The 12,479-nt window shown below is 48.7% G+C and overlaps 1 protein-coding gene across 1 annotated transcript in view; it reads left to right on the forward strand.

Moving 5' to 3' along the window:
- LOC122132086 (FH1/FH2 domain-containing protein 3-like) overlaps positions 1-11,865 on the forward strand; it is a 23,365-nt gene extending 11,500 nt beyond the window's left edge. Inside the window, exons 2-8 of the mRNA XM_042706854.1 lie at positions 3,728-3,822; positions 4,917-5,028; positions 5,948-6,042; positions 6,173-6,316; positions 6,545-6,789; positions 10,897-11,019; positions 11,204-11,865. Coding sequence (XP_042562788.1) covers positions 3,742-3,822; positions 4,917-5,028; positions 5,948-6,042; positions 6,173-6,316; positions 6,545-6,789; positions 10,897-11,019; positions 11,204-11,342 — 939 coding nt within the window. The 5' untranslated portion in view covers positions 3,728-3,741 and the 3' untranslated portion in view covers positions 11,343-11,865. The remainder of the gene's footprint in view (positions 1-3,727; positions 3,823-4,916; positions 5,029-5,947; positions 6,043-6,172; positions 6,317-6,544; positions 6,790-10,896; positions 11,020-11,203) is intronic.
- Positions 11,866-12,479: the final 614 nt, after the last annotated feature.

Raw genomic sequence — 12,479 nt, forward strand, 5'->3', positions numbered from 1 at the left:
GCACAAGTAATTGCTGTGGTCGAGAGGCTTGAGAACAAGCTTCCTCTAAGCCTCCCTGGCTGGCTTACCTCAACATCTTTTCAGAATCTCTCCCTCTCTCTCCTCTTTTCTTTCCCTCACTGTCAGTATTAGTCCGCGTGTGTGTGTGTGTGTGTGTGTGTGTGTGTGTGTGTGTGTGTGTGTGTGTGTTTGAGTTTTCAGGGGTGCAGGGGTTTCATTTGTCTCGGCCTGCGTTCACACACATTAACACTCCTTTGATAAAGTCCCACACAGCTCCGGGCAGAGCAAGCAGGCGAGTGAGTGAGTGATCGGGAGGGAGGGAGGGAGAGCTGATTGTGAGTGTGAGAGTCAGACGTGAATGCCAGTCTTCTTTTTTTATTGAACACTTCCAAGTTCCCTCACATAAACATTCTTTTTTCATCTGTTCTTTTTCTTCCCCTTCCTTCCTTTCTTTCACCTCCCAATCTCGGCCTCCGAGAGCCTTTCATTTACATTCTAATCGCCGCTGCTTTGAAAAAGAGGCTTTTGTCTGCCAGCATCTCGTTACTCACGGGCCGCGCAGAGAGGGCTGCTGTTGTTAGTGTTGTTCTTTGTGTGAGGTACTGCATAAAAAAGTACTCTTGATTACTGAAACAAGGTCCCACATTTTTGGACGAGCGTCAAGTCTGCTAACCAGAAGAGCTCTGCACAGCATCAGGCTGCACATGCTCCTGAAGCTAACTCTCTTTGTGTGTGTGTGTGTGTGTGTGCGTGTGTGTGTGTGTGTGCGTGTGCGTGTGCGTGTGCGTGTGCGTGTGCGTGTGCGTGTGCGTGTGCGTGTGCGTGTGGTGTGTGTGTGTGTGCCTATGCCCATGCATATGCATGTGCATGTGTGTATGTAGGCATATGCTTCCATCCAGTTTTGCCTTCAATGTGGCACTAACTTTGCAGAATGAGGTAAAGCCCTGTTATCACCGCAGTAACCTCACAGAGGAGGCCCACTGACCCACAGCAGTCTCTCCTCAGTCTGCTGGCCAGTCCTGAGTCTCCTGGCTGGACTGGCAGGCTGGAGTGACAAAAGCAACCATTAGCCAGATGAAATCACTCCATCTCAAGTGTCAGTGTGTTGAATGCAAACAACTGAATTGCGTGTCCTTTTAACGGTTCCCTGGTCTGGTTGAGCATAATTGAGGAGCTGGAAGGTCGGGTGCAAAGCCGTGTGTCTGATTACAGGTGTTTGCTTTGGAGATAGGGCTCTCTCCACTCACAAACTGCAGGAAATGAGAAACAGAAAGTTTACATACTTTTATATACAGCAGATTCCTACTATGTCATTTGTAAAAGTTGTTGACTTTTATACTTCACCCAGTTCTTATTGCATATGATTCCACCAGTGGACATGATTATGTTGCAAAGCGACTACACTGAAAAAAAGCTTTTGTCTTCGAGATAAATGATTTATTTTGCCTGAAAAAACTGTCTAGGGTAAAAGTGAGGGTCCTTACTCTGTCTGTCCCAAAGTCTCTGAATGGTGACCTCTCTCTGTTATAAAGTTGAAATCTGTGAGCACTCCCACCTGTGCAGTCTCTGATTACTCTTATAGAGTGTATCTGTTGCCTGAGCTCCCTGGCTCTAGATCTGCACTCTATCAGCTCAACGGGCATGCCTGTCACGCTCTTATGAACAGTCTGTGATGTGGAATTTTGTGATAGCAAGTCCTGTCAGATAAGTGTGTGTGTGTGTGTCTATGTCTAGGTCTGCACATGTCTGAGTGTGTGTGTGTGTGTGTGTGTGTGTGTGTGTGTGTGTGTGTGTGTGTGTGTGTGTGTGTGTGTGTGTGTGTGTGTGTGTGTGTGTGTGTGTACTGGAATGTATTGCATGAGTGAGTGAGGAAGAGTGTGTGGAATGCCACCATTGACATGCGACAGTAATTAGACCTGATCGATAAAAGATGAACCATCACTTCGACTTGGATGCTTTCCAAATTCTTTGCGAGCTGCACCTGGGCTTGACATGGCACATTTCGTGTTTCTAGAATGCACATGTGAGACTACACACAGAAGAACAGAGAGAGGGAAAGAGAGGGAAAGAGAGAGAAAGAGAGAGAGAGAGAGAGAGAGAAACTGAAAAAACTCAAATGAAAGGTGGCATCAGTGCCAGGGCAGTATAAAGTGCCATGGTGGAGATGCTGTGCAGGCACACTCACTGTGCAACCGATCTGAGGCCAACCCCTGCCACGTGTATAGTGAAGCAGAGATGGATAAACAGTGTAATGCTGAGCAATAGATCACATTGTAGCACTACTTTGGAAGGGAATTTGAAAGGCATTGTTCAGGGTTCCTCTTGGATGACATTTTGTGCGTGAAAGTCTGTTTCTTTGGTGAGGGAGACATAGGCTTGAGCAGTACTCTGGTAAACTGGGTGATGTCATTTATAATCTAGCTATCTCTAGTCACCATTTGTGCTATGGAAGTGAGCCTATGTTTGCATGGCATTCACTTAATGGGTTCGTTTAGCGTATTCACGTGTGAAGAAGCTATTTGTCAGACTTCCAGGAGATCAGGCTCTTTGTGATACAGGAAGAGAAAGCAGGAGAAACTCTGTCTTTTGGGTGTGTGTTTGTTTGTGTGTGTGTGTGTTTGTGTGTGTGTGTGTGTGTGTGTGCGTGTCTGTGTGTGTATGTGTGTGTGTGTGTCTGTGTGTGTGTGTGTGTGTGTGTGTGTGTGACCCCTTCAGAGAGCGCTCTTTTGTTCCTCTGTGTGCTCTTGTGTCGAACGGAAGCCCTGTGTTTTGAGTGCCCTCCCGTGGAGCCCCCCCCGAGGCCGATTCCAGTCTTATTTATGGGTCCTGTTTCAAATGGAAGTCATGTCATGCTCCACTGACTCGGCCTGCTCAAATATTTTCCCTGCTAGGCAGCTGAAAGATGGCTGAGGGCTCACCTCGGTGTGTGCTCAGACCTGTTGAGTCTTTGCATGTCTGTGTGTGTGTGTGAGTGTGTGTGTGTGTTAGTGTGTGTGTGTGTGTTTGTGTGTGTGTGTGTTAGTGTGTTAGTGTGTGTGTGTGTGTGTTAGTGTGGTGTGTGTGTGTGTGTGTGTGTGTGTGTGTGTGTATGTGTGTGAGTCCTGTGTCTACAGAAACTTGTACCATTTTGATGTAAAGGAAGAAACCCTCCACCCATTTCCACAGTGTTTTGATTATTGTGGAGAATGTGGTCCACCATATGGTCTGCCTGTGGAGTCCACCATACTCTCCCCTACTCTGCCTCAGCTGTCTGTCAGTCTGTCAGCACCTTACTGTCGGGGTGTCACCATCTCTGTGCCTGTGGACTTGACACACTTGTCCATCACTGAGAGTCTGCTGAGAGACTCCTGGTTAGGGGGATGAGTGGTGAGGAGAGGATGTCCTTTACTGTCTTGGCTAAAGAGCCCCCCAGCCCCCCACCCCCCCAAATCATGTCTAAGCGGGTAACCACGCAAGGTCACGACCCCACCATGCTTAACTGCCGCTGAGTCTCCAGTGAGTCACCCTAAAAGGCTCCCTTCAAAGCCAAAATCACCAGCAAGGGAAGCACTAAGACACGCACACACAGTCATGCATGTACTTACAAATTGCTCACATGTAACACACAGATGTGTATGAGCACATACACACACAAACACACACACACACATACACACTTTGTCTAAGTTAAAAGTGGAATGGCATATCATGGTTTAACTTCTGCCTTTCTCTCTCTCTCTCTGTGCAGCCCTGGGGCAGATCATGCTGTATGTGGATGGAATGAATGGCCTGATTAGCCATAATGAAACAGTGCAGTGGCTCTACACCCTCATCGGATCTAAGGTGAAGAGAGCTGGACCTACAGCAGTCTGTGTGTGTGTGTGTGTGTGTGTGTGTGTGTGTGTGTGTGTGTGTGTGTGTGTGTGGTGTGTGTGTGTGTGTGTGCATACCTGTGTGTGTTCCTAAGTGTGTGTCTGTTTATGTATGTGGCAAGATTGGTTCCGTGCATTTCCTGCACAAACCAATTCTTCTCGCCTCTACTCCCGTTTCCTGACGTTTTCTTCTTCTTGCTCTTCTTTTCCTTCTTTTTCTGCCCATCTCTCCATTTCTCCCTCTCTCTCTCTCTCGCCCTCACTATCTCTCTCTCTCTCTCTCTCTCTCCTTCTCCCTCTCTCTCTCCTGTAAATAGCCACATGTGGAATACACAGGATGGTTTTGATCAGGACAGAGACTGCTCTCAGTTTATTAGACCCAGATCTCCCTCTTGCTGCCTGTTATTCCATTTCACTGCTCACTGTTTCTCCTCTCTGCTTATTCTATTCATTTTTCCTTCTTTTCTTTTTACTCTTCTCTGTTGTCTTTGTCACTCTCCTTTTTTGTTGAAATTCCATTTTAAGTGAGTTTTGATGATACCCTGTGTGTGTATGTGTGCGTTTTGTTGTAAGGCTACAGGAGAGTAGAACCCAAAGCTAGCTGCTTTATAAATTTGTCACAGGACTCTCCTTTGTCCTTGACAGCTCATACAGTAATAAAACAGTATTTCTGTGGGCTTAATGCTCTGCTGTCGGTTACATAAGACAATAATGACAGGATCCCAAAAAAAAACGAGTCAGAATGGAGGCATGAAGTACCTTCTCTAGTTTCCTCTCCGTCTGCCTGCAACTGTTATCAAAGGCCTCCACACCACTAAGCAGGAAGTCTTTGCCACGCACAGAAGAAATGTCGTGTCATTTACTCACTGATATCTGAACTTATCAAACTATGACACACACTCTTTAATACATCATCTGTAGGCATGGTCTGAAATGTAGATGGAAACCATAAATGCTCATGTACTATATGTATATGTTAGGGGTTTAAAAAGGAACACCAGCGTGCTGTGTTTGTCACTGGGGTTGTGTAACATTGAAAGAGCTTCTCTTTCTCCTTGAGTGCAGTTCCGTCTGGTGGTGAAGACGGCCCTGAAGCTGCTGCTGGTGTTCGTGGAGTACACCGAGGCCAACGCGTCTTTGCTCATCGAGGCCGTCAGCGCCGTGGACACCAAGAGAGGTGAGTGTTGGATGAACGCTCTCAGCGGCACACACACACTACCACAAGATGTTTGTTAGCCTCACACACACACACACACACCGGTGGAACACCATCTTGGCGCCCTGACTGTAGCTTTTCGTAACTCCTCCCAAGGTCTGTTTTCGTAAATGTTTGACCCTACCCGAAAACGAGCGCGTTGTCGTTCCTGTCTTTATAAGATCGTGTTGATGTGGTAGTAGCGGAGGCGTATCAGATTCTGCCAGTGTGGGGTCACAGCTCAGGGTGACGTGTGTGTTGTACCTCTGGGCTCCCGTTACAAAGACACCAGACACATTGCAGCGCTCATGTGTGATACGACTGGAGCAGACCACGGCTCTCCCCCACAGTGTGGTCAGATTACCTGCATCTTCAGAGGGGAGAGAGAGGGTGAGAGAGGGAGAGAGAGAGAGAGGGAGAGAGAAATAAAAGTCAGTTCTGAACCCCTGCTGATTGTGTTGCATAATTGAGAAGAACATGATCCGTGTGTCACTGGCTGACCCTTCCCTTACCTCATGCCTGCTTTCCTCCAAAATACCAACCTCTCACCCTAACCCCCGGGCCCACACTCTCAGCCTCGCCGGGTCCGTCTCAGTTGCTTTCCTTCTCTCTGTCCCTCCACCATCACCGTTACCTGTGTTCACCTCTACCTCACACACACGCACACGCACACGCACACGCACACGCACACGCACACGCACACACACACACACACACACACACACACACACACACACACACACGCTCACTATAATCCCAGCCGTGAGGCTAGATGTCATTGGTAGAGTAGGTTGAGAGCCATGATGTCTCTTAGGTGTGGACTGTGCTATGGAGAGGATGGGTGTGTACTCTCTGCTATGAGTGGATCTACCTGACCTGAGTGTGTGCTTCCCGTTTGCAGGCTGTAAGCCGTGGTCAAATGCCATGGAGATTCTGGACGAAAAGGATGGAGTGGACACAGAGTTGCTGGTGTATGCCATGACTCTAATAAACAAGGTGGAGGCATCTCTTTCACTCTGTGCACTTTATGTCCGGCTTTATGATATATAACCACGTTCTCTAAACACTAACCCATATATTCCTGAATTCAAACTAAAAGACTGAAATGGTGTTTTGTTCCTGGTAGACCCTGGCTGGGCTCCCTGATCAGGACTCCTACTATGATGTGGTGGACTGCCTGGAGGAGCAGGGGATTGAAGCCATGGCACACAGGCACCTGAACAGGAAGGGCACCGACCTTGACCTGGTGGAGCAGTTCAACATCTATGAGGTTAGGCAGCAGCAATCTTTCATTGTTAGGTGATGATAACAGCATAACTAACAAGGAGCCCCCATTTACGGCCACTAGGATGTAGTAGGCAGAATGTTGAAGAAGAGGAAACCACTTAAATAACTCTCTTAGAAAGAGCATTGGTGTGCATGTAGCATTTGTATGTGTGTGTGTGCTGAGGTGACTTTAAGGTGGCATGTGCCCTCCTCCGTCTCTGTGCCCTCTCAGATGGCCCTGCGTCACGAGGACGGGGACGACGAGACCCAGCCGCCCCCCGCGGGCCGTAAGGACCGCCGGCGGGCCAGCGTGGGAGGGCCCCCAGAGAGGCGGGGCCTGGAGAGGAGGCGCAGCAGAAGACACTCCCTTCAGAACGGCAAGGGCCACACCTCTGCCCCGGCGTCGCCCAGCAACCACGGCCACGGCCCCAACTTCCCGACGTTCAACGGGTCCAGGATTGAGAACATCAATGAGAGGTGAGAAAGACAAGGAGACACCCTCGACCCTCTGAGAAGAGGAGACAGGAGAAAGAGGACAAGAATGCTGAGGCAGAAAAAAGGAGGGATGGGTGATACAGTACAGAAGACAGTAAGGAGGGAAAAAATCATGTGCTCAACATGTGTTATACACAAGTCATTGTAAATGTCATCAACCACCCACCCTGTGAAAACATATGTACCCTATAAACTATTTTATTCAAACACGGAAGAATGGATCAAACTTGTCAGGTGTCTTGTCCATTCCTCTCCATCCTCCATTCATTGTCAGTAGAGCTTTAGCTTCAGCAGGGAAACACGGGCCCTTTCTCACGGTCTCAGCATCCCTTTCTCTGGAATGGTGCATTGCTCTCATGGTCTCGTCTCACAGTTTAAACTGATCTCATATTCATGAAAAATTATGATTTGCCTGGCCATAAAAGAGAGTTACTCGCTTGGTCGGGATGCCTACATTCTTGGCATTTTTCTGTGCATGAGGCGCTGCCGTCTTCGCATCCACTGTGTGAAAGGCCATGCTTCCCCCCCTAACCTCTCTCGGCCGGCGGCTCTCTGCTGTAGAGTCTGGCAGTCGGGTAAACACTGTCAGCAGACTAATCCTTCTCCGCAGTTCCGCTAGGGTTACTTCAGGCTGTGGTCAGGGCGCAGGCCAGCTCACCCACTGGAGGAATGCGCCAGGGAACCTCGCCATATCGCTTTTCCTTTTGAGCAGAACGTCTCAGGTGATTGGGGGGAGGGGGGAGGGGAGGGGGTGGAAACCACACTTGTCAGTGGGTGGAATTCGGGGCTTCATGTGGTTTATCACGGCTCAAGGCCGGCTCCAAGTTTAGGTGCTCGCAGGGCGTGTTTGTTCTCTCCCCCCGCTGTCTTTTATCATTATCTTTCAGCACCGTCGCTCTGCCATGTTTTAAGTGGAATTTGAATCACTGTTTTTTTTGCAAAGACACTCATATGCAACATAAAGTTCCATAACACATATCATACAGATCGCATAGAACATATACAATTCGGCTGCCCGCGTTGTAAATCAGAACCGGAGATTTTGTTTTATTTCTCTGAGTGCCACGCAGTCTCTCGTTGAGACCTTGAACTCTTGTGAGCCCTGTAGCCTCAGCACATGCTACTGTACAGTATATTATGGAGCTATAGATTTACAGCCTGACAGGAGCTGAGCTGTTTAAACTGGCCACAACAGAGCCCTCCGCCATATATCCACCTAGCCCTTCATCATTCACTGCACCGTGCTCCTTTTTTTCGCAGACCCACCCCAGACAAATCGAAGCCTCTATTAAGTGTGACAGGCAAGCGTTTTGAAGGATGGCGTCTGAAGCTGGTTCCTCGCAGCGGCCTGGGTCAGCAGATAGTCGATCGCGCTTGAGTCGGTCATATGAGCCTGACGTCTGAGAGCTCACCACAGGAAATGAGAGCAGCCTTTGAGCGCCTGTGCTTTCCATATCACTAATAAAGTCCAGCCCACAGAGAGAGACTCTTGATAGCAACAATGCCTTCGGATGCTTTACAGTCCGGCGTGGGAGTTAGATTGGCAACTCAGGAGCCCTAAAACTGTACAAACATGACCATAAACCTTATACAGTATAAAGGATGAAGTATTTTTAAGTCCCGCTAGCAGTCAGTGAGCCAGAATTCAGCTCGTATTAAGCAGTATGTCGATTACATTTCACTTATTTTGCATGGGAAGACATTGTAGGGAAACTATTTTTGACCTAACGGACGGTATTTTTACTGTGGTCCTAAACAGAATTCTACTGTGGTTCTACAAATTGACATACAAAACTTACTCAGAAAAAATGAAACAAAGAATCAAACCACCAAACCACACATCCAGCTGGATGTGTATTAAGAGATTTCAATGGTAATTGTGTGTTTCTCTGGAGAGTAATCTGTTTCCTTTGTCTAGTCCTCTGTTGTTGTCTTTTTCATGTTATTTCTGTGTCTCCTTTCTCATCCTCTTTCCCAACTCTCTTTCCCCCCATACTCTTAATTTGTCCCTCCATCCATCCATTCCTCAATCCCTCCCTTCTACCACAGAGAGGAGGAGGAGGATTATGAGGAGGAGGAGGAGGAGGAGGAGGAGGAGGAAGATGAGGAACCTCAGGTCACAGAGCCCTCTAGACAGGGAACTGCCAGGTATTCTGGGAAAAGTAGTTTCTGTGAGGAGCACCTTGATTCTTTAGCTACCAGAATCCCAAGACCCCAGAATCCTGTAATGTGCTTGTATGCTTACACTCCAGCTTTGCCTATAGAGATACCTATAGGTCTCTTTGTGTTTAGTACTTGTCCCTAGTTCACCATCAACAGTTACTCATTACTCTGCTGTTTTGTTGTTCTAGTGGGGCATTGCCAGTGCCGCCAGCAGTAGCCACCCCAGAGGAGGCGTCTAGCTTGTGTTTGCCTTTTAAGTGCATGGTCAACCTCCTCCCCAGTGTTCCAGAGACTGTGGGGGAGCCACGAAGCAGGTCGGTGACCAGGGTCCCTCGCGCCGCCCCGATTCGCTCCCCTCCCCTGGCCACTGGCTCCCCTCTTCCCTCCTCTCCTGGCTCGTCTTTGAGGAGAGACACTCTCCACAGCCCGCCTGGGGCCTCCTCCAGAGAGTCTCACTCCCACCTCCCCCCCATGGCTCTCCCCCGCTCCCCTAGCGCGCACCAGGACCAGGCTGAGAGCCCGGGGGGCCCGTCTAGAGAGCAGCCCTGCAGGTAGAGCACCGAGAGAGGCTTTAACCTGCCACAGTCCATCACATGTCCACCCTGTGTCTGTGTGCGTGTGTGTGTGCCTAGCGCTGCTCAGGTGCACAGCAGGCAGCACCATGTGGCAATCACAGGGATCCCCAGCAGCTTGTTTCTCTCTCTTAGCCCTCGGGGGCAATTTCACAAAGAACACAAATCAATGTTGTTAAAAGATGTGGCTTACCTGGGCTAGCAGTCCAAACATTTACCAGTTTGGAAAAGCATCGGATGAGTAATTTAATTACACAGGGGCTAATAAATCTTGGTAGGCCCCTGTTGCTGATTCCTGTGTAATGTGGAAGAATGCATAGGACTCCATCAAAGAGGCGGTCTTTCCTCGGGCCAGTAGCTGGAAAGCAGGATGTTTCTGGGGAAGACTCCTAACTTCTCCTGACATTTACAAAGCATCTGCCTTTGATTGTGGCATCATATCTCTTCTAAAGCCCAGAGAAGCCAATAAATTAAAGCCGGTATATAAAGGCCAGCATGTTTCACATTTGAAATCATTTGAATGTCCACGGCGTATAAAAGAGCGGTGATCTGACAAGTAGAAGGCACGGCCATATCTCATGCATGTTTGCACCCCATTTCTGTCACAGTAGCATGGACAACCTGATCCGCCAGGTAAAGTGAACCGAGGACAACTGTCTCTGCAGTCAGCTGGGGAGGGCCATACAGAGGAGGCATTCATTTTGACCTTTGAGATCTGGCCATCATCAGTGTCACATTGCAGCCTCCCATTAATAACGCTGCTGCTATGGCTTTTCATGGTGACGATTCCATGTATGTTTTGAGGAGTATCAGTAAACTGATGATAAACCGTTTGATGCGAGCTCCGATTCCTGGCGCGTTGGAAATACTAAATGGCATTCCTGTGTAATTCTCTCATACTCCCCTGAGCTGGCTCTGTACGTCATGCGCTATGAAAACTTGTCCTCTGATTCACTTGCTGTCGATGTTTGTAGAGGCGCCCTCCACTATGCTTCTCCTCTCCCATTCAGCCCCTTCTTGCCAGACTCACTCTTATCCGTCTTCACCTCCTGTGTCTTCTCTTCTGTCTCTTCTCCTGTTTTGTCTCCTCTTTACAGTCAGTCAGATGTAGCACAGGCACAGGCCCCATGTGCTTTCTGTATGTCTAGGGCCAGCTTTGGTCCGGCCAGGTAAGATATCTGTCAGAAAAGAAGCCCACCTTTGCTCACAGGTCCCTCTCAGGATGCAGTCACAGCTGTCAAATGACAATTTGAATGTGTCTTTTTGAATTTGTACTGTTTTACTCACGGAATCACAACGCCACTGAAATAAGGGAACCTAACTGGCAGCATGTCATCCCATCTTCTCCTCACAGACACCATGGTCATGGCACCCCCTACCCTGGCCGGTCTCACTGTGTGGCCAGCGCTCCATCCACCCCACAGAGCCGCTTCGCTCCTTCATCTCCTCCTTCTCCCTCAGACGTCAAGACAGACAGGTAATGCTAAGCAGGGTAGCAATGAGCCAATGACTAGCTACATGATCCAGTGAAATCCCATGGCATCCCCTTATGGCTTCACCTCAATCATGTGACCAGTTTTGATTAACCCTGCTAATCTACGGCTAGTTATGGCTAATCATGAAAACGCTCTAACTCTATAGTTGTCTTTCTCTCGTCTCAGATCCACACTAGGGGGCCTGCTGACGTCCTCTTACCGGCAGCATCAGGAGTCTCTGGCTGCAGAGCGGGATCGGCGGCGCCTGGAGAGAGAGGAGCGACTGCAGAAGATTGAGCGAGATGAGAGGAGCCGCTTCAAGTGAGTGGCGGCATCCTTTTAGCACACCCATTCCGTTCTGGCGTCCCACTGCACTGACAACCAGCACACCTGCTTCATCTGCTAGCTCACCAACATACAACCATTGACAAATACTGAGAGTAATGCAACTCATTCATGCAGCCCAGAGAATTTGGCTTCTACTGTTCTGCTCATTACCCTGTCTGAGTTTGTCTGCTGTAAACAAAGCCAGCAGTCCAGTGTATTATGTTTATAAGTAATATATTTGAGATAAGGCCATGCAGTAGCCACTACCGAACTTCCCCAGTTAGGAGGGAGCATCTGAAGTGTTTGTTCAGACCCTTATCAGAGACTGGCGCTCTGTTTTTCAGACTGGCCTGTGGTGGTCACTTCTTATTATGGCCATGTCTGAGCTATTATTCTCCATGGCGGCTGTGGAAGTGCTGCTCCAGCATGATACAGCAGTCTGGCTTCTGACTGGTCTCACCATATAAAGATTCATTCTGGCCCTGAGTGTGTTAGCTTTGCCCTTTGTTGCTACTCCATCATGTCATGCTGTTCCTAGCGTAACACCCAGAGAGTCACGCCATCCCAGACCAAACCATTTACCGTATAAACCAAGACAAAAAAAACCATGACATCGGTTTTACTCACAAAGAACAACTTCCCTGCAATAATTAGTCAGACAACAAACCCGGCTAATAAATCAGCTCTCGGCAGGTTCTGTGTGCAGAGTCTCCCTGCCTCTCACGGCCAGTGCAGATGTTGAGATTGCAGACGGACCACATTTCTCATGGCTGATTTCTATTCAATAACACGGATCGGGTGATCAGGGACGCCCCCGCTGTCCACTCCATGTCCCCTTCCTGACCCCCCCAGGACTCCCTCAGTCGCCGCTAACATGCCGTGGAGATCCTTTAATTCCTTGGTCTCACCACGGCACCGGGAACACTTCCAGGCTAATCTCCTTTTTATTAGAAGCGCTGTGCCAAATAAATCAGGACAATTTACTCACAAATCACGTGGAACAACACGTCCGAGCAGGGGACAGAATATTACTGGTAAATCACAAAAGCATCTTCACAATCCAGATGTTTCTCTACAGCATGCAGGTGTTGCAGTCCACTTGCAAAATTCTGATAAAGATTTCTTCTTTCTTCTT

This window comes from Clupea harengus, unplaced genomic scaffold, assembly GCF_900700415.2.
Source record: "Clupea harengus unplaced genomic scaffold, Ch_v2.0.2, whole genome shotgun sequence".
NCBI lineage: Eukaryota > Metazoa > Chordata > Actinopteri > Clupeiformes > Clupeidae > Clupea > Clupea harengus.